At 37.7% G+C, this 22,269-nt stretch overlaps 1 protein-coding gene across 8 annotated transcripts in view; it reads left to right on the forward strand.

The window, feature by feature from the left end:
• The window catches only part of ABCA4 (ATP binding cassette subfamily A member 4), a 112,093-nt gene that overhangs the window by 24,177 nt on the left and 65,647 nt on the right, over positions 1 to 22,269 (forward strand). For all 8 annotated transcript variants that reach the window (XR_015742929.1, XM_087930206.1, XM_087930205.1 and 5 more), the window contains 7 exons: positions 4,628 to 4,717; positions 5,317 to 5,557; positions 7,214 to 7,353; positions 7,878 to 7,994; positions 9,632 to 9,829; positions 16,155 to 16,360; positions 19,031 to 19,207. Coding sequence is in view for 7 of the 8 variants with exons in the window: in XM_087930206.1 (XP_087786332.1) it covers positions 4,628 to 4,717; positions 5,317 to 5,557; positions 7,214 to 7,353; positions 7,878 to 7,994; positions 9,632 to 9,829; positions 16,155 to 16,360; positions 19,031 to 19,207 (1,169 nt within the window). In the remaining variant the exon portion in view is untranslated. The remainder of the gene's footprint in view (positions 1 to 4,627; positions 4,718 to 5,316; positions 5,558 to 7,213; positions 7,354 to 7,877; positions 7,995 to 9,631; positions 9,830 to 16,154; positions 16,361 to 19,030; positions 19,208 to 22,269) is intronic.

The following is a 22,269-nucleotide window of genomic DNA, read 5'->3' on the forward strand; positions in this document are numbered from 1 at the left end:
GCATCCAGCCTACAGGCCAGGAGTTTGACAGCCCTGCATTAGAGACTGTCATGTTACAGGACCCAGGAAAACAGCCTTTTTTGTTGTGAAGGTGCTAGCCCTCTGGCACAGCATTTCCCCAAAGAACAGAATTGTCTGGACACACCGGTGAGATTTGGTAAGGACTTGATTTTGTCATCAAGCCTGGAAGCCTGGATGTAGCTTCGAACAGTTGCTAAACCACTAGTCATAAGTTGAGGAGTATTGTGATGACCCGGGGCGTGGCACAAAGACAACACAGTCACATAAGTAAGAAGACTCCCTTTAGTACCTCCAACTTTGTCCCCAATGTCCAGGTTACTTTCGGCTGGAGAAAAAACTCTCCCAAGAACAGTCTTTAAGTGGAGGAAATTCAATCCGCAAGCAAAGTACATACAAACTGTAAATTAAAATCCACACAAACCACGCTGAAGTAATTAACTTGACAGGGCAGGAGAAGGAATTGCAGACTTGAAAGGCCAGCAAAACTGTTGGGAAGACACCAGGAACCAGATAAGCCTTGACAATACCAGATAATTTGCTCTCAACAGTTTGCTTGTGTGCAACTTCCCTTTTTAAACACTGTTCCCAGCTGCAGCTAATGAAAGGAATCAGGGCTCTTTCCTCCCCCATATGTTGCTCCCTTTTCTGTTCCTCCCTGCATGCCCTAGAATGAAGAGAGGATGGGCCTGGATCTTCCTCCGAATTCCCCCTCCCTTACTCTACCTCTCCCCTTTTCTGCCCAGCCAGGCTTTGCCCTTCCCCAGTTTCTTTCACAGCCAAGGGAGCCACACTCCCACTCCCTGTCAGCTGCTCGGCCTCCCCCTCCGAATTAGATTCTGAGAGGGGCATGACAACTATCTGTATCTTGTTTTTTTTTTAGAATCATTAGCTGACCAAAGTCATGTCTTTTGATTTAAGACTTTCATTCTGTCCCAAATTCTTAACAACAAAATGAGTTCTGCATTGGTTTCCTGTCCTTACTGTTCATAACGTAGAGCAGCTGTCCACAAACTAATACCTTCTTAGGTGCATTTGGTTTTCAAACTCTGTTTCCCCAGCCTTCATGGTCAGTGGTTGTATTGACTGACAAAGATTAAAGTGAAGGGAATGTCCAGGAAGTATGTCAAAACTGCATGTAAAAAAGAATGAGCTCCATTAGCCTGGAGCTCTTAGTGAGAAGCAGCAAACACAAGGCTTGGAGATTTCCACTTTATGGCCAAATGACATCCAGGTAGAGATAACCTTCTCTTCTGTTTTGGTTTCCAGGCACATTGAACTTCAATGTTTATAACCTGAATAGAAATATCATATACTGTGTCTGTAATATGAATTTTGCATAAGGATGCTTTAAGACAGCGGTTCCCAATCTTTTGGGCACCAGGGAACAGTTCCATGGAGAAAGGTTTTTCCAAGGACCAGAGGGGTTGTGACTTGTGTTCTGCCTGGATCCTGCAGATGGGGCTTCACTTGTTTGCGTGGCCCAGTTGTTGCATGCTGCGGACCAATGCCAGTCCATGGACTGGCGTTGGGGACCCCTGCTTTAAGGCTTTTGACTATATTTTATGAAGAAATCATAAGATTAAGATCCAGATACTAAGGAGGAAATTGATGTTAGCTGGAGAATCTTGCTCAAAATAGCAAATGTTTATTGTGGTCTTCTTTTCTTATAATATAAAGCATTCATTTTATTAGTACTTAATAATATTGTGTGCCACAACGTTCTCTTTTTATCAGTAAAGGTCAGTAAAGGGTGCAACATCCCTTTGTATTTTTGGTTTAATGTCCCATATGGGCAATTTTTAAAATATTTTCACCTCATTTATTAGTGGCAATGCAAACCTAGGCATATGTAACAGATAATCAGAATTGGAAGGGACCTTATAGGTCATCTAGTCCAACCCCCCCACCCAAGCGGGAGACCCTACACCATTGCTGACAAATGGCAGTCCAATGTCTTCTTGAAAGACTTAAGTGATGGCCCTCCCACAACTTCTGAGAGCAAGGTGTTCCATTGGTTGATTGTTCTCACTGTCAGAAAGTTTCTCATTTCCAGGTTAAATCTCTCCTTGTTCAGTTTCCATCCATTGTTCCTTGACTGGCCTACAGGTGTGTTAGAAAATAGCTTGACCCCTTCCTCTCTGTGGCAGCCCCTCCAATATTGGAAGATTGCTATCATGTCTCCCCTGGTCCTTCCCTTTACTAGACTAGCCAAGCCCAGTTCCTGCAACCGTTCTTCATATGTTTTAGCCTCCAGTCCCCCAATCATCCTGGTTGCTCTTCTCTGCACTTTTTCTAGAGTCTCAACATCTTTTTCATAATGTGGTGATCAAAATTGGATGCAGTACTCTAGGTGTGGTCTTACTAAGGCTTTATAGGAGCCTATATGGACTCAGAAAGAAGACTCAGCTGATGACACAGGAGGTTGCAGACCTAGAATGGCACATCATTTATAATATGAGTAGTTTTAATAAATATATATTTATTAAGGGTAATCCTCGACTTACAACACTTCATTTCGTGACTGTTCGAAGTTACAGTGGCTCTGAAAAAAGTGACACGATCATTTTTCACACTTATCGGCCGTTAAGGCATCCCCATGGTCATGTGATCAAAATTCAGACCCCTGGAAACTGACTCACATTTATGACGGTTGCAATGTTATGTCATCTTGTGATCCCTTTTTGCAACTTTCCAACAAGCAAAGTCAATGGAGAAGCCAGATTGACTTAACAACCCTGTTGCTAACTTATCAACCGCAGCCATTCACTTAACATCTGTGGCAAGAAAGGTCGTAAAATGGGGCAAAATTCACTTAACAAATGTCTCCCTTAGCAACAAAAAATGTTGGGCTCAATTGTGGTCGTAAGTCAAGGACTACCTGTGTTTGCCTTTTCTGGGCAAAAGAATGGGCAAACCTCAAGGACTGTTAAAAGTTGAAATGCAAGTCAGATGAAGAATCCGATCCAGCCTGATCTAGATTCTAAGGATGGCTAAATATTTTAACTAATTCAAATCACTGGTGGAAAGTTGTAGTAGCACAAGGAAATAAACAGAGAGCAATGCAGTATGGTTTAGATTAATTCTTAAAGTCCCTTGTTTGCCTTCTAAAATTACTCAGATTACAATTTCCTTGTTTCACTGGACTTTCTCATATAAGTGATAGACAGACCATGAACAAGAAAGGCCTGTCCTGTAATCTGTGGTATGTGTTATCCCACTGAGTGAAGTTTTCTGAAATAATTTCGACAAGCCAGAAGGATGATACCTAAAAGGTAAAGGGAGTGAATCATCTTCATACTTGAATTATATGTTTCCCACAGTCTGAAGCGCAGCCCATGCATTCCAACTTGTCTTGTACACTTCAGCTCACCATCCAGGAAAGAAAGCTGCATTCTTTCAGAGTTCTACAAATGCTTGATCATCAGCAAAGTTGTTTCAAGCCCTTTGTGTTACACCAACAACATTATTGCTTTACATAAAAAGGATGACTCTGTGAGTGGATTGTGTAAAGAAGTATACTGTTGTGGTTTACGGTGTCAACAAACGTTGAGAGTACCACATCACAGAATATTACCTGAAGCATTGTATGCTTTTAGGTGTCATATATTTTTCTAACGATGACTTAGAAAATACTACTCATGAAAAGCTATGATATCACATGCTCACCTTAAATAGGATAACTTATTCCTAGGGATTCTATGTTTGGAACTGGGAGACCGGTCTGATTAGTCCAGAAGGAATATATTGAAAGAGCCCTCAAGGTTTTTTCCTTACATGCATAAGATAACCTGGTCCAGATTTTTCATTCAAACAGCCCTGTTAGCTTTAAGCTACTAACCCAAGATGGCTTTATTTCTCTCTAATCCATGATTTGGTTCTGTCTAAACCACCCAAAGACAATTAAGATTTCAGGATATGTCCTACAACATGAACAATATAGCAACTCATCAAAATATTATCTTCTGGGGTAAGCAATGTTATGCAAGGGTAGCAAAGGAAAAATAAAAAGCATGCCCCCAAAATTAAAGGCCTGAAAGAACAGGAGGGGGAAAGGAAACAGTTAAATCTAATTCACATTGAGTCATACTGAGTTATCTCAATCTATTGCCTTTTGTTTTTAGTCCTCTCAACTCCCTTTTCCTAAGGATCTCATCAACCTCGTTCAATGAGGCCTTTCTTGATCTTCACCTTCCCTTTGACCTATTCATTCTTCCTTTGTTATATGCAATGTGATCAACATTTCTGTATGAAACCTCAGTGACCTTCCCTAGTACTGGTTACACACTTTGTATTCAACCAACATCCATTTATTACCCACTCATCCTTGATTACGTCTCTTCTTATATCATCACAAACACTTCTAAGAAATACTTCGTCAACAGGAACTTATATTTCCTCTGAAATATAATACCCAATACTCCATACAACAAAGGTGATAGATGCATACCTTTATACCCAGCTATTTCTGATACTACTATATTTGAACTGGTTTTACAATCCCATCACTCCAAAGCTGGAGTCTTTAGACTTGGGAGCAAACATCCATGGTCTATCGTGAGTGAAGTTCTATTAATGACTCACCAGCATATCTGTCTTCCCATTGCAGCTTCCCACTGTTTGGGACAATAATGCACAAGGTGCTGACCTAGTGCTCTGGAGACGAATATTTTCTAATACATCTCAAGCAGTACAAAAGGTAAGTGAGCACGGTTTTAAAATTTAAACATTGTAGTTCAATTTCTCGAAAAGGTATCTGGTTGGAGGCGATGATTGTGTTGGGTACAATCTGGTCATTAGAGTAAATGGGCTTATTCAAGACCAATGTAGAAGCTACATATTACCCAGGTCTGGCCACGCTATTCTGGCCCCGGAGACAGAAATTCTTGTAAATTTTCCTAAGATTAAAATGACTAAAATAACAAACAGTGTGGCAATGCTTGTGTTTTCTTCTAATGATACCGTTATCAGCTACTTTATGTTATGCTGGCAAAATCTTCTAACTCTCCCCACCCACCCATTGAAGCAATTAAAAACCTATTTCATTGATAATTTTTGGCACAACAATAATTAATAATTAATTATAGAAAACACAGTCAGATGCTTTTGCCTAATGGTAGAACCAGTCAAAATGGAGCACCATAAGAATACCATGTTTATTTATTTTCTTTTTAGCCTCTGACCAAGAAGGGGGCAGATTTCCTTATCTATATTTACAGTAGTGTTCTTTGATCCACAGAGGCTGCAGTGGTTCTTCATTTAAAAACCATTCATTAAGATGCCTTTTTTTTGTGCCAGTTAATTCACAGGCCAAGCACTCGGGTGCTTTTGTCAACACTCCAGCCGCTTCTTCAAGAGGAAGAGCCAGCATCTTTACCACAGTTGCTGAGTATTTTATCCAACCTGTTCTGTGGTTACCCAGAGGGTGGTGGATCCAGAATACTATCTTTAAACTGGTATGAAGATAATAATTACAAGGCCTTCCTTGGGATTGATGCTAAAGAAAAGGAATCCGTTTATTTTTATGACAACTCAACCAGTAAGTCTCCCATTTGGATTGTGACTTCATGTGAGAATGATGGATTGGCCTAGCCCTAGACAGTAATAGTGTCCCTACCGTATTAGCCATTTAGACTGTTTGGCCTGAACAATTAGTGTTTCATCTGAGTTAAGGCAAAAAGCAGCTGCAACCATTAAGATAGGGATCTGACAGCTGTGTATCTTTGCTGGTAGTGTAAAGGTGCTGTCTTCTCTGAGAGTTGGTAGTTTGAGAACCACCAGGTGCTTCAAAGAGAGCTACCAAAGACTCAGATGTGGGCAGTGGTAGAACTTCCAGCCATTAAAAAAGATTTCTGTAGAACTGGCAAAATGGTTCTTGCAGAAAATTCTTTTGTTAACAAATGCTTGATCTAAAAAGCTCACTCCTATGTTTAAATAACTGGGAATGGAATTCCTAAGCTACTGAATTGTTTGTAAAAATAATAAAGGTGAGATACAAAAAAAAAACCCAAATGCTATTTGTCATTATATTAAGTGCTATTTAATGAGAATGGTCTGCTTGGTTTGCTTTCACTGAACTTCCTCTGTTTATTCAGTATTGTATGAAATGTAGCTGTCCTTTACATATGAACTTATAAATAAGTTGCATTAAATGGCATCTTTTGCATTTGATGTTAGCAGTAATTTATGTGATTTTATTATTTTTCAATAACCTTCACAATTATGAGCAATTCAGGAATAACTTATTTTTGTATAATCAGCAAACTAGCTAGTTGTCTTAAATTCTTTCTGTTCTCAGGGTCTTGATCTGTAAAGAATTTGAGCAAATAGGATTGATCCAATAGTAAGGTGAAGTTTTTAATGAATATTTGAAGATAGAATTTGAGGTATCCCAAAGTTATTGTGAGGGTACAGATGCCCAGTTTGTGACAGAAATGTATACAGGTCTATAGGAATGAACAAAAAGCTTTTGCTTTTGTGGGTGTGTCACATGTATATGAGCTGGAGACTCCAAAGTTAATCATAAAAGAACATTTCTCATATGATATTATGCTTCACATTATTTCTGTATAAGAACACATTTTATTATAATGAAGTCCAGTCTATCTTGAAATGCAGAATGTTTTGATTACAGAAATGTATGATGTGTTATTCTATTTTTGTTTTAATGTTATGTAAATATTAAAGTTTTTATTCACTTCATTGACAGAATTCTCTTTTAAAGTTTGCACAAATTAAAAAAAAAACCTAGGAAAAAGTAACCAACATATTTTCCCTTCATTTCTCTCTCTTACTTTAAAAACAAAACAAAAATAGCCCTGGCCATGGCCAATTTGAGTTTACTATTCCAGCTTTCAAGATTTCAAGAGTTAAGTAAGAACCTAAAAAATAAAAGAACAGAAAAAAAGTGAGAGGGAAGAAAAATGTGTCTGCTGTACAGCGCTCTCAGTAAATGTAGTATTGCTCTTCCCCAACTTTTATTCTTGTTTTTGGAACCAGGAACATGGCAGATATACAAATACAGAACAAGTTGTTCTGCTCAGTCTGTTCAGTTCCTAGGGAGTGTGATTTTCTTTTAGTAATATGAAAAGATTCTTTCAGGAGAATAGACTCTGCGGGATGCATTAAATAATGAGAGTAGCGCAGTATTATATAATGTAAGTTGTATTTTTTTTCCCTTATCCTCTTCTAACAGCACTCTTTTGTAATCAGTTGATACAAACCATGGAATCAAACACTTTAACCAAAATAATTTGGATAACTATGAAACCTTTGCTGATGGGGAAAATCCTCTTTGCTCCTGATTCACCTGCAGTACAGAAGATACTGAAGAATGTAAGAGATTTTCCCCTTCCTTCATCCTTTTCTAATTATTTCTATGGACATTATTTTTGTGTTTGTTTATATTTCAGGTTTCTAGACTGCCCATCTCCCTCCCATCTTAAAGTAATTTAGTAGAAAGATCTATTAAACTAACCAATTAAGTTATTATCACCAAAATACATTTCATTGTCAAAGCATTTTCTACTACTGCTTGCTTTAAACACACAGAGAGGGAGGGAGAGGGGAAGGAGAGAGAGAGAGAGAGAGAGAGAGAGAGAATGAGAGAGAGAGAGAGAGGTGTAAAGAAAACACATTTTCCTTCCTAATTCTTCCTAATTCAGTGGCTCATAATGTTCAGATAATTTCAGGAGAAATTTCAAAGAATACTTACTGACTTGTACTTCCAAACATGGGAAGCTGTAGAGGACTCATCTCATTTCAAAGAATCTCACTTTTGTTTACAAAATTGATTTGCGAAATTTAGCAAAGTCAATAAATATTCCTTTTCCTCATTCAATATATTTTAAATTCTTCAGGCAAATTCCACATTTGAACAACTTGAGCGCTTGACATTCTTGACTAAAGCATGGAAAGAAATGGGACCTCAACTGTGGAATTTTTTCAATGACAGTGTACAAATGAACATGATCCGAGTGAGTAGATACTTTGCTTAGCCTGGAAAGGCTACTAAAGTACAATAATTCAGCATGGATTATTAAAGTTGAAAAAAAACTTTTGAGAACAAATGCATCTAAGGATCTATAAACATTGGTCCATGTGCTCTCCAGATTGATCACTTCTCATTAAATGCTCACTGAAAAGATGTAGCAGATTTGTTCTCTGTTATTCTAGAGTAGTGTTTGTCAACCTTGACAACTTTAAGATGGATGGATTTCAAGTGCCAAAATTCCCCAGCCAGCCATGGGGTAGGAGTTGAAATCCATGCATCTTAAAACTGATTGAGAAACACTGCTGCAGATAACAAGTCTAGAATTTATTGTAGGTTAAAAATTGAAGAGATCAGAAGTCACCTTTGGAAGGATGGATTGTTCCTTCTGCATTCTGGATTGCGAATTCTGGACTAAACAGGAACGTTCTACCTTATTTTCAACTTTCTGCTTCTATGATGCATCCCTGGAATCAAAGGGGGGTTAGTGTACCCATGGTGTCTTCAATTCAGTTGATATTAGAACTGGAAAGATTAGCAATATTACTAGATTTTGAAATACTCGTTCTCTGTAAACATATTTTAGTAATACAAAGATTCTAAACAGGTGGTTGTATAATAGTTCACTTCACACTCATTCATTTCATGGAAGATTATTTCATATGACCAAGACTTCCTTCCTGAATATACTGAGTGGAATAAATTGCTGCACTAGTAGAAATTACTAGATTGTTTTGAGGGTTGGGTTTTTTTTTTGCAATAACTTATGTACCAGTTGGCAAATGGGCAAGTTTATTTTTTTCCTAAGTTTGAAAATCATTTGATATCCAGGAACCAAGAAAGTCCAAACTGCATGCATGGAAAATCTTCACTAAAAAAAAAATCCAGGACAAGTACCAAGTGAAGGTCTCTCTGTGTGAATATTAATAAAATGCAAATAGTCTTCTTTTTCAGTCTAGGCATTTATCAGGATGTACAGTACCTACCAAATTTCTAGAGTAACCTTCCAAAATTGGGGCTGTCCAATTCTGAATTTGCACTATCTCAGTCAGCAAAAGTAGCTAAGGACAAGATTTCTAACCCACATGGGGGGGAAAGCACCCAGAGAGGCATAAATTAAAATCTAAAATGCTGGTCTTTAAAACAAAAACATGTATTTTGTTCTAAAAGGGCTTCTGTTCTTAATGATTGATTTTTATTGACCATACTTGATAATTTAGAGTTGTTGCAATTCCAGTTCCAGGACCAAAACAAAATTCTATTAATGCCACTTTACTGTTGCCATTCATCTTAATCCATGAAGGGTGGGACTAAGCAAGTAGCCAGCAGGGAGATCTTTACTGCTTCCTTTAGCAATAAATGTGCTACCCTGCGTTTAATTGCTCTGAAACTAGAAGTCCTACTGGGAGGGGAACTGGCTTTGAGGCACAGCATTTAAAGTGGGCAACCAGCAGGTGTGTAAGGGGTCAAACATTTCCCTGGAAATGCCATTTACTCCTGATGTTATGTTTACATAATAAGTAAAATCTGGAAAAGGTGCTATTCATCTTCCAATTAAAAGCAATCAATGCGCTTTCACAGCTGGATTGTGAAATTAAAGCTGATATTTTTTTTTACCTACAGGACACTTTGCAAAATCCTACTGTGAAAAGTTTTTTAAATGAACAATTTGGTGACGAAGGTCTAACTGTGGAAGATGCTATCAATTTTCTCTATAATGGACCCCCGGAGAAAAGAAAGGATGGTATGAGGAACTTTGATTGGAGGAATATTTTCAGTATGGCCAATCAGACTTTTCATATGGCTTACCAATACCTGGAGGTAGACATTTTTTCTGATTTATTATTCTCAGAGCCTTTATCTGATTGCAGAATGTATAGCAAGTAATTTTTGTCCGGATTCTCTTAAAGTAAACTGCAACTACTAGTTCTGTTACTAGTTACTGCTGTTCAGGCAATCTTCAGAGTATAGCCCTCTCTTATCCAGGCACCACATTTATAGATTTCAGTTCCCAGAACTCCCATTAATGACTCATTCTGGCTGGACAATTCTGGGAATTGAAGTCCACTAATATGGAAAATGTTCAGACTGGGGCAAATTATCTTAGATCAGTGTTTTTCAGATTTTAAGATGTGTTGACTTGAGCTCTCCAAACTCCCCAGTCAACATGCAATACAGGATTGTATTAAAGCCAATATCTTTATTTATAATTTTAGAGCAGACTGCCTTCATCATGAAAACAATGGTTACAATTGAATAATTAATTTAAAAATCAATATCGAACCAGCAGTTTGCCATTTTTCAGGCATTATGCACTACTTTAATAAAATTCAATTGCAGTGGATCCATTGCAGTGGATTTTTTTCCCTGCCATATGTTTTTCTTTGGAAAAGGTTTTTCCAGGTTTCAAGGCCATATATTAAAAAAAGCAATTTAGATCTCCAACTGCACAGGTGGGAGTAAAGAGAAGTAAAGGAGAAGTAAAGAGTTCAGATGACCTCATTACAAATACATCTTGACTAGGAGCATGGTTTAGATTTAAAAAAATATGATGCCCGTGTCATTTGAGTGGGAGGGCTCAGGAAACTGAACTAAATCTTAATTCCAGAATGACTCGCTACCCTGAGAATATCCTCTCATAACATTTTGGAACAGTGCCATTTTATACTTCAGTTGAAGAGGTACAAAATGTGATGAAGGAATCACAATAGTCTTTCAGATAAATATTTACATTTGGCTGTGCTTGGATTTGCAGAGTGATGTTATGTATTTGGCAAAAGGATAGCACAAACATGAACCTTTTGGCTAAGGGCAGGATGATTGCTCATTGAAACAATGGGTCAATTACTTCCCTGGGGCTTGAAAGAGCAGTTGGACAAGCATCAGTGATGACTCGGCATCTTTTGAACTGGGGTCTCTAGGTGAGGCAGACTTCAGAGGTCTAATTAGAGAAAAGTGAGCAGTTGTTTGTAAATGGTCAGTTTGGTAATGCTAACACTTGCATTTTATATTATTTTATCAAATATCTCCACGGTACTAGTGGCAATGCACTAGTGTTGAGCCACTGCCTTTTAATACATACACAACACATATGCTGTAAACATGGAATTCTATACTGTTGAGGAATAATAAAACTCAGATCTTTGGATTTGTGTGTGTGTGTGTGTGTGTGTGTGTGTATGTATGTATGTATGTATGTATGTATGTATACACACAGACACAGACACAGACACACACCTGTAATAATAAATAATATTCATTTAATTTGAACCTGGATTTTCTACCAAGTGTATATAAAGTGAGTGCTTGAGAGTACTGAATTGACTCCATGGATTTTTTAGGGTGGGGGGGCAGGAGGAGGCATATTAGCATTAAATGTGTGGTGTAAGAAAAAAACAAAGTAGGTTACCTTGATAGTAAAATACTAAAGCTTTCTGGTTTCAGTATCAAGATTAGGACTTTCCCTGTTTTATACCTTTTATATCTTGCTTAGAAAACTTACCTGGAGGATATTTTCGCTAAAGAACAAAACCAGCTTAGGGATACATGTTTTTCCCCCCATAAAACAAACCTTCAAGGAATTAAGATAAGCAACCTTTTGCCTTAATTTTCTAGTCTAGTCTACTAAATGCGAAAAGAAAAAGCATCATTTAGTGACAAAATCATGTAAGTTTGACCTAATAATTAGATATCTTCAGGTACCTTCAAGACTGTCTTCCACATGCAGTAAGTTCAGAAGGTAAGCATAGATGGATTTGGGAATACTGCCTTGCTATGGAATGGGAATGCTTAGGGTTGTAAGCTAAACTGGGAAGCTTAAAAAAATCCTAGAAGACAACAATGGGAGAAATCACTTCTATACATCTGAGAAAACTGCAGAGTTGGATCTATGAAGCCAACAGAAAAAGCAAGGTCACCTTAAGGGCATCTTTACTTTTGTTACAGGTAGCATATTCTTGATTTAAATACATTTCTCTTATTGCATCCATGACAAAAATCATACAGTTCTTACTTGACATGCTATTTAAAATGCCAGAGTTTATTTTGATATATCATCAGCAACCTGATCCTCTTGCAGACCTCCCCTCTTCTCTCTTTTACTAGAAGAGATAACAGTTCTTCAGATGACAGGGCTAAACAAAGGAGACTTTACATTTCAGAGAAATCTGTCTCTTAAATAACAAGTTGCCTGTGAGGACTTTGATGTACATAATTATTGGTTGTTGGCCTGCAAGAGGCCATCAAGCTGATAAGATCAAACAAACTAGCTTTGTGGCATTTAGTGAAGTGAAGTAATTAAATACATTTCTTCCCAGTCAGTTTAGAAACAAAATGTCATCTCCTTACAATAGCTGCCAACATTGAGAATCTGATAAACATTCCTTCATTTGGGAGTTAGGAAGCACAAGATACATACAGATATTTGGTGACTTCATCGTTTCCCCATTTCCCTGCTCTGGCACTTACCTTCTCTCTATACCAAAATAGGAATACATTGGAACTTGGTTAAATATTATGTCACTCATGAAGTCTGCTGCCCTAACTTTCAGCAAAGTACATAGTGCTTGTGTCAGGAGACAGATGCTGACAGGAGACTTTGGCCAGGTCTGATAGCAAGGTCGGAGAAGCAGATAGTGTTAAAAGATGGGATCAAAGCAACTTCTGATAAAGTAGTCTTGAGTTACGACCACAACTGGGTCCAACATTTCCATTGCTAAGCAGGACAGTCATTACATGAGTTTTGTCACATTTTACATCATTCTTGCCACAGTTACACGAACCAGCGCAGTTATTAAGTTAGTAACATGGTTGTTAAGTGAATTTGGCTTCCCCATTGACTTTGCTTGTCAGAAGGTCACAAAAGGGTGATCACATCACCCTGGGACACTGCAACTATCTTAAATATAAATCAGTTGCCAAGAGTCTGAATTTTGACCATGGGGATGCTACAATGGTTGTAAGCGTGAAAAACAGCCATAATCTTTAGTGCTGTTATAATTTTGAATGGTCATCAAAAGAAATGTTGTAAGCTCAATGCAGTTCAGTCCCAATTCTGATTTCCACACATGCATATTTAAACTAATGATGCAATCTCAATCTTCATTTTCATCCATCAATGTCTTTTTATTTCCCATGCCTTTCATGAGTGGCGGGGTTTCAGAGTTGAGCAGAATTATTGTCAATTATTCCCACATAGGTGAGAAGATAAAGGAATACAGAATTACAGGTAGTCCTCCACTTACAACAGTTTGTTTAGTGACCAAAGTTACAACAGCACAGAAACAAGTGATTCATGACCGTTTTTCACACTTACAACTATTGCAGTATCCCCATGGTCACGTGATTCAAATTCAGATACTTGGTAACTGACTCATATTTATGACAGTTGCAGTGTCTCAGGGGTCATGCGATCATCTTTTGCCGCCTTCTTGTATCTTATGAATGTATTTTGTTTTTTCTTTATGTATACTGAGAGCTTATGCACCAAAAACAAATTCCTTGTGTGTCCAATCACACTTGACCAATAAAGAATTCTATTCTATTCCATTCCATTCCAATAAGCACAGTCAATGGGGAAGACAGATTCATTTAACAACTGTGTTACTAAACAACTACAGTGATACACTTAACAAATGTGGCAAGAAATGTCATAAAATGGGACAAAATTCATTTCACAAATGTCTCACCTAGCAACAAAAAATGTTGGGCTCAGTTGTGATCATAAGTTGAGGATTACCTGTATACCAATTTCAGTCAGGTAACTTTAATGCTAGTCTAAGGTAAATGAAGAATTTTGAAAGAGGAATTTGCCAATTCTCATTTATGGTGTGCAAATTAAGATATGATATCTTAAGATAATTTGATTTGACCTTCTTCGTAGGTCAGCTATCTCTTGATTGCTTATGTCTATTCTCTTCCATTCCTTCCTCTTCTTGTTCTTAATTGTTTTAGGTTTGATTTTTCCATATTTTAAACTTTGTTTTATTGGTCTGTAAACTGTAAACAAAGAAGAAAAAGGGTTTCCCAGTCTGCTCTCACAATTGTGTACCCATTGCTGTGTGTGCAGTGTTCTTTCTCCCTGCTATTTATGGCCGTCACTTTCCCCTCCTTTGAGCTAATTTTGTTTTGCTCTCCCAGGCTTATTTTCCAGGTGATAGGTTCACATTAGCTTTCCACCTACCCATCACCCTCATTTATTGTGATGGTTTCAACTTTGTTTTTCTTTGGGGGTTGTTATCTGGCTGGCGAGACACTTCTTTATTGACTGATCTTCCAGAGACAATTGCTCCATTCAGTCTCTGCACTAAAGGACGGTAGTTATTATAAACCTCAGAAGTGGAATATGCTTATGACAGCTTTTGGTCTCTCCTCTTTCAATTACAATTTTATAATGCATTTTAGCCCGAGAATGGGATTAGGGAAAGTCTGAGAAAATAAATCTGATCTATCTCAGCTCTGCTTCTGTTAAGTAAGTCTGGTCTGGCAAGTTTCTACACCATTTGGCTAACTGAAAGAAGCAAACTCACATTTAATACAGAATCTTATCAACTGTATACTGATTTTGGAACACACCTGCATTTCAAAATTCAGACAACTGCATAGTTTCTTCTGGAGATGATTGTGTTCCAATTTATATATTAATTCAGGAAGTTATCAAAATAGAACCAACAAATTCTGTGCATCTGTGGATTTAAAGCATTAGAGGTATTAAATGATTTAGCATACATGCTTTGTTTCCCAGCAAAGTATTAAATATTTTTCCTCTGAATTAATAATTTTCTTGAAAAAAAAATCTTTTCATCATATTCTTTATTATACAGAAACACTGTACATTTATTTCAAAGCTATAGCAAAGTGAAAAGTTAAAAATAAAACCTGGAAGAAAGCAATGGCTGTAGCAAATCACTTCTACGTTGTGGTAAAAAAAATGTGGAAGTATCCATGTCATCATCGACAGTCAAACTGAGCTGGAATGAATTCTTAACTTTCTTATGCCTCTCAACAACTAGAAAGCCTCCCCAGTTGTTTTTTTTAATTTTACCTTTTTATTGTCCAAAAAAACATTTGAAAGAAATTTGGCAATTATCTACTCCAATCCATGCCCCAGGCAAGAATCCATTGCTGTAACAACTATTTCAAAGAGATTTCTTTTTTTCACTTGGTGCCAAGAAGGAACATGGAATAGAAACTCCTGTAGGGGATCAGAGGTTGCTCTGTATAAATACTGTAATGTTTTAACATCATTGTAGAAGGAAACTCTGGCAATAAACCTACTGATCATCCCACTAATCAGCGGAATTGATTCTGTTAATTGAATGGATAGACCGGTTATTGTCTGACTCCCTCACTGCTCATGTATATTGGTTCTGAAGCCTTATAGTCAGGGCAAAAGGACAGTCAATCTGGATAGAAAGAATAATAGTCCACCCAGATTATGCAAATTTCAAATTATTTTCATTATATAATACTGATCCGAATGCAAATCTCAGCTTAACACCTCCTATTTTACAAAATCCACCACTTCAGCTTTATTCACATGCATTGTTGATATGTAGACTGATCAATTTTGACCAAAGTTCTGCAGACTTTGGAAGGAACAGGTTTCTCTGTTATTTGTTATTTATTCGTTAAATTTGTACGCTGCCCATTTCTCTACTAAGCAACAGCACAGATTGTCCTTGAATTACAACAGGTCATTTAGTGATCGCTCACAGTTTCAACAGCCCTGAAAAAAAATGACTTATGATCATTTTTCACATGACAGCATCTCCATGGTCATATAGTCAAAATCCAGCCACTTGGCAACTGACTCGTATTTATGACAGTTGCAGTGTCCTGGGGTCACATGATCACCTTTTGCAACCTTCTGACAAGCAAAATCGACGGGAAGCCAGAATTCACTTAACAACTGTGTTACGAACTTAACACAACTGCAGCGATTCACTTTTAACAACTGTAGCAAGAACGGTCGTAAAATAGGATAAAACTCATTTAACAACTGCCTTGCTTAGCCACGGAAATGTTGTCCTCAATTGTATATAGACAACTACCAATATTGGTGTCCAAATCATAAATTTTGATTTACATACATGTAGAATGCTACTGTTATCTCATTCAAGTATCTCTTATGTCTCTGTTATCACAGTGCTTGACCCTTGACAAGTTTGAAGGCCTAGCTGATGAAACTGAGTTGATTCTTCACGCTCGCTCTCTTCTGGAGGAAAACAAATTCTGGGCTGCTGTTGTCTTTCTTGATGTGGATGCAAGGGCCGCTCAACTGCCACCTCACGTGAAATACAAGATACGCATGGATATTGATGCTGTGGAAAAAACAAACAAAATCCAAGATAGGTAAGGACAGCTTCTAATCTTTAGGCATGCAAGCAGAGCCTCATGAGATACCAGTGACTGGAGAGACAAAATAAATCAGAATTGCCAAGAGAAGTTCTCCCCCATCCTGTATATCTGTTGGATGTCCCCAGTCATCAAAGGGGTCTAACGAGAATTGCAATTTATCATATTTACAGGAAAGAAGGCTGGTAAATGTAAATGGATTATATATATAATAATTAACTACAGGCCAAAGTGTAACCTTTAGGTATCTCAAACAATGGTATGCTGGTAAATATAAAATGTTATCATGAGTGCATATACAGCCACTCAGAGAGAGAGAATGAGAAAGCACACGTACCATGACAAAGCATAATGCCTTTTTATTAGAACACAAATTCAGCCCTATGCATGGGAGTTACTTGGGAATAAACCTATCTGAACTCTCAGTGCTTCCACCTGACTTTTAAACAATTGAGCTTTAAAGTCCTTGAGCACATAGACATGAAAACTGCTTCTGCGAAAGTTGAGCACAGGATATATTTATAGCCTTTAAGTTGCCACAAGATTCCTCCTGTGTTCCAATAAAAGCTGATCTGATGATTTTATCTGTGAGATTTGATTTATGGTAGCCCCTTTGCTTGTCAGAACACTGATTCTGCAATTATTATGTAAGTGATAAAGGAAAATTGCATCTAAACCATTACTTCTAAACTCTTCAGCCCATAAAGTCTAATTGGACTGAATCAAAGATGATAGCACTTGGCTGTTTTTGTCAAAAGCTAAACTGATAAAAGATTCTGATGGAAGGCCATTGGGAAATCGCTGGATGGTCGACAAAACTGGAAAGTTGAAAAAAAACATTATTTATTTCTTTATTTGGTTTGTCAATTGCTTACAAGATAATAGGTATAAGTAAAAACATAGTTATGAATACATGGCTACATATAAGAAAAATAAAAGAAACAATAAGACAGGGATGGTAGGCACATTGGTGCGCTTATGCACGCCCCCTACAGGCCTCTTAGGAAAGGGGTGAGGTCAATAGTAGACAGTCTAAAGTTAAAGTTTTTGGGGTTTGGGGAAGGAACCACAGAGTCAGGTAGAGTATTTCAGACATAGACCACTCTGTTGCTGAAGTCGTACTTCCTGCAATCAAGTTTGGTACAATTAACCTTGAGCTTGTATCTATTGTTTACTCTTGTGTTGTTGTGGTTGAAGCTGAAGTATTCATTAACAGGTAGGACATTGCAATGTATGATTTTATATACTATATTTAGATTGGACTGAAGGCGGCATAGTTCTAGGTTTTCTAGGTCTAGAATTTCAAGTCTGGTGCATAAGGTATTCTGCAATGAGTCGAGGAGTGGAGAACTCTTCTTGTGAAATATATCTGGACTTTCTCAACTGTGTTAATATCAGATACGTAGTGTGGGTTCCAGACTGATGAGCTGTATTTGAGTATTGGTCTCGCAAATGTTTTGTATGCTGTAGTTCAGGGGTTCCCAACCTGGGGTGCTTGCACCCCCTGGGGGTGCGAGACGATATTCCAGGGGGTGCGAGAAAAGTCCAGGTAAATAATAGGATATTGGCTATATGTTGGCATTTTTATTTATTATTATTTCAGGGGGTGTGAGGTTCGAGTGAAATTTCTTTAGGGGTGCGGGGCGAAAAAAAGGTTGGAAACCACTGCTCTAGTTATTTGTGCAATATTACCAGAGAAAAAGCTACGTAGGATTAGGTTAACAACTCTTAACACCTTTTTGGCTATGTAGTTACAGTGGGCTCTAGCATTTAGATCATTATAGATGAGTACTCCAAGATCCTTGACAGAGTTTGGATCATCAGCAAGGTCTTGACTATTCAGCCTGTATTTTATTTTCTGATTTTTTTTGCCAATATGTAAGACAGAGCATTTATTTGTTGAGATTTGAAGTTGCCATTTGTTTGACCATTCTGATACATAGTCAAGATCTTTTTGAAGGGTAGCAGTATTTTCTGTGGTATTGAATAGCTTTACATCATCAGCGAAGAGAACGCAGTTGCTCTTAATATGATCACAGAGGTCATTTATGTAGAGTATGAAAAGAGTTGATCCCAGAACACTGCCTTGGGGGACACCACTGTTGACAGGTACAGAATTTGATAGGACACTCCCAATTTTGACCATTTGTTGTCTGTTTGACAGGAATGCTTCTATCCAGTTATGCAGGTGTCCAGAGATACCGTAAGATGCCGTAACATTCAACCTAGAAGAAGTGGATTACAACTCCATTAATCTGACAGTTTTTTCTTAAGGGCATGCTTTTTTCTATCACAGGCAACCAATGTGACAGGATTTGGATCTGGTTTTTAAACCTTGAATCAGTCTGTTCTAACAGGAAACCCAGGATATCAGTTAGATGTTCAGAAAGCTTTTTCATGCCTGTCTTTTGTCTTGCAAACACAGTGTGCAAAAACTAGGACTGCAGTCCAAGAAAATGGTTGGAATTTTTTGGTTCTCCCACAGCATCACAACCAGGATTGGGCCACTCTTGGCTTTTGTGAAAGGAAGAAAAGATACTGCAGCTGAGAGGCAACCAAACCATTAACATAGCATATAGTTTGTCCCTCAGAGTCTGATAACTGATACTTTCACCCTATCACAATCCCCACTAGTCTGAAGGCTAAATCTGTGCTTTGTAACTACAGGTACTGGGATCCTGGCCCAAGAGCTGACCCAGTGGATGATCTGCACTACATCTGGGGAGGGTTTGCTTATCTGCAAGATATGATTGAGCAAGGGATCATCAAAACCCAGACCCACGTTGATGTGCCTTCAGGGATATACCTGCAACAAATGCCCTATCCCTGCTTTGTAGATGATGTGTAAGTATGATCTGTGTCCAATAGCTAACTGTGTGGCTAGCACTAGACACATAGCACTCTTACAAATGACACTGTTTCTGCTTTTGATCATGCTAGAGATTTTAGAACATGACGCATTAGACAAATTCCCTGCCAAGGAAACAGGATTGTGTTAGTTAAATCTGAAATAAGAAATCTAGAACAAATAAATTATCATAACAATCTAACTACTTAAAATAGAAAACAACAGGAAGGCTTTTGGTTTAATACCACCTTTACTGCAAAAAATAAGTATTAATTCATTGCAAGGAAAGAATGGAGGAAAAGTTGCAAACTTATACCTGTTTTTCTCAACTCTTTTAACCAGGGAAAGTATTCAGTTCATTTTCAAAAATGAAAAAAAGAATATAGGTGTGTTGAAAGGCTTGTTACTCTCCGCCACAACATTAGAATGCAGGATCGTTCAATGATGTTGAGTAATGCAAGGTTCAGGTCAGGCTAGAACAAAGAAACAAAGAAGGTGTTTTTCATGCAATACCTATTTATGCCATGATGCTAGTGATTATTCTCTCTTCTAATAAAAATGGATAATTTTTCAGTACCAATTCTCTGGATGTGAGCAAGTTAATATTTTAAATATAAAGTCCATTTATCTTCAGGGGAATAATAGAAATAATCATCATCACCACCAGTCAGTTGCAAAAGGAAACTTTACTTGGAATAGCTTACATCATGTAATGATTCCTTTAATATCAAGCAACATCATCTGCCTATCATAGGGCTTCATAGGTGAATAAATTGCCAACTCCAGTCTCAATAGCTGGTTGACTGTGCAATGAACCATACAAATAAGATTTTTATCCCTCCTCAATGCAAGGTGGAAAACCTACCTAATACCATTACCTGCTATTTTTCCCGCAACAACAACCCTGTGGGATGGGTTGGGCTGGAGAGAGTGAATGAGCCTAAGTCATCCAGGGGTTTCATGTCTAAGGGAGGCCTAGAACTCACCATATCTGGTTTCTAACCAACACCTTCACCATTACACCAAACTGACTCTTTAATTAAAAGGTAACCAAGGCCATTATTAAAATACTTACCTCTTCCAGCACACCTCTTATTACCAGTAACTTGTTAAAAACTTGTGCTCTAAAACAACTAATCCTTTACTCTGTTTCTGGCTAACATTTGGGATATGATAAAAATAGTTTATTTATTTTTAGTTTATTTGATTTGTCAATTGCTTACAAGATAATAGGTATAAGTATAAACATAGTTATGAATACAACATACATATAAGAAAAATAAAAGAAACAATAGGACAGGAACGGTAGGCACGTTGGTGCACTTATGCATGCCCCCTACAGACTTCTTAGGAAAGGGGTGAGGTTAATAGTAGATAGTCTAAGGTTAAAGTTTTTGGGGTTTGGGGAAGAAACCACAGAATCAGATAGAGTATTCCAGACATTGATCACTCTGTTGCTGGTCGTATTTCCTGCAATCAAGTTTCGTGTGATTAACCTTGAGCTTGTATCTATTGTTTACTCTTGTATTGTTGTGGTTGAAGCTGAAGTATTCATTGACAGGTAGGACATTGCAATGTATGATTTTTATATACCATACTTAGATTGGACTGAAGGCAGCGTAGTTCTAGGTTTTCTAGGTCTAGAATTTCAAGTCTGGTGGCATAAGGTATTCTGCAAAGAGTAGAGGAGTGGAGAACTCTTCTTGTGAAATATTTCTGGACTTTCTCTACTGTGTTAATATCAGATACATAATGTGGGTTTTTCAACTTTGTTCAATTTGTTCAAGGCTTTTCTCTACATCCCAATGTAGTGGAATGCAGTACAGGCCATGGGGCTTTACAAATCCCCTTTGCAAACCAGTGAGGCAGTCTCTTATGTTTTTCAATTTTTGGCCGGCGTATTTCAACACAGGAAATAAGACAGCCTTACCCAACCTACAGAATGTGTAGAAATGATAGAATCACCCATTAAGGATAGAATCACTCCTTAAGTCTGGTTAATAGCTGAGAGGCTATATAGTTCTACTATATCTCGGGCAACAAAACTGAGGTGTTAAGAGTGAAGCCAAGGGAATTTAAATCTCACCTCAGAGATTGTCTCTGTGAAAATACAGGATGGCTTTATGTTGCCCTGTATTTATTTTTTTCTTGTACTGCATTGAATATTATCCTAAAGAATGTTGCCCTAAATATTAAGAAACACAAAGAAATAAATAATGTGAATAGGGGTCTTACAACATTTGCAGTGTTTCATATGGCTTCTTCAAATTTCCAAACAATAAGCCATCCTGAGAATAGAATTTTATCAGGTTCAGTGGGTAAAAACTCAGGCAGAGGTCTGGTTCTCTCTTCCAAAGGCATCACATTCCTTTGATTTGTCATCAATCATCATCCTCAGGTCACTTCTCTACATGCCAAGAAGAGATCTCAAAGTTGTTTTAATTGGTTTTGCTCCATGCTAATACAGTAATGCCAAAATTCTTACATGAAAATGAGAAATATATAGCAAAAGCTTCACAGGGGGGAGTGGTTAAGGCAATGAATTAGGACTGTGAAACTCTGGAGTCCATCCCTAGCCATGGAAACTCACTGGGTGACCTGGGACTAACCTACTTCACAGGGTTTCTGTTGTAAATTCTCATGTTAAGACTCTCATATATTTCAGAGTATATGTGGTGGTATAATTGGATCAGTAGCTACAATAATTCAATACAACTTGACTTTTTGCTGTGCTGAAGAATCCCCCTCATTCCATAGTTAGACACAATATAAAACAGCTTTAATATAAAGATGAGGAAAAGGAGGATTCTAGATGCTATTCTTAAAAGTTGACTTACCAGCATGGTGAACAGAAACCTTCAGGTTGTCATTCCGCTTCCCTTCCAGATTGGGATTACGGTTCCCCAAATTCCAGCCAGAATAGGAAGGTACATGTTAGATAAAGCTGCATGATTGGGCAAGACCTATTTTCACGTGACATATTTCCCAATTATTTTGGAATAAGGTTTTGTATATTAAGACCATGATGTGAAAGCCTGTTTTGATTTATGAGACACAC

This window comes from Pseudonaja textilis, chromosome 3 (genome assembly GCF_049901715.1).
Source record: "Pseudonaja textilis isolate UNSWEBS1 chromosome 3, rPseTex1.2, whole genome shotgun sequence".
NCBI classification, from domain to species: domain Eukaryota; kingdom Metazoa; phylum Chordata; class Lepidosauria; order Squamata; family Elapidae; genus Pseudonaja; species Pseudonaja textilis.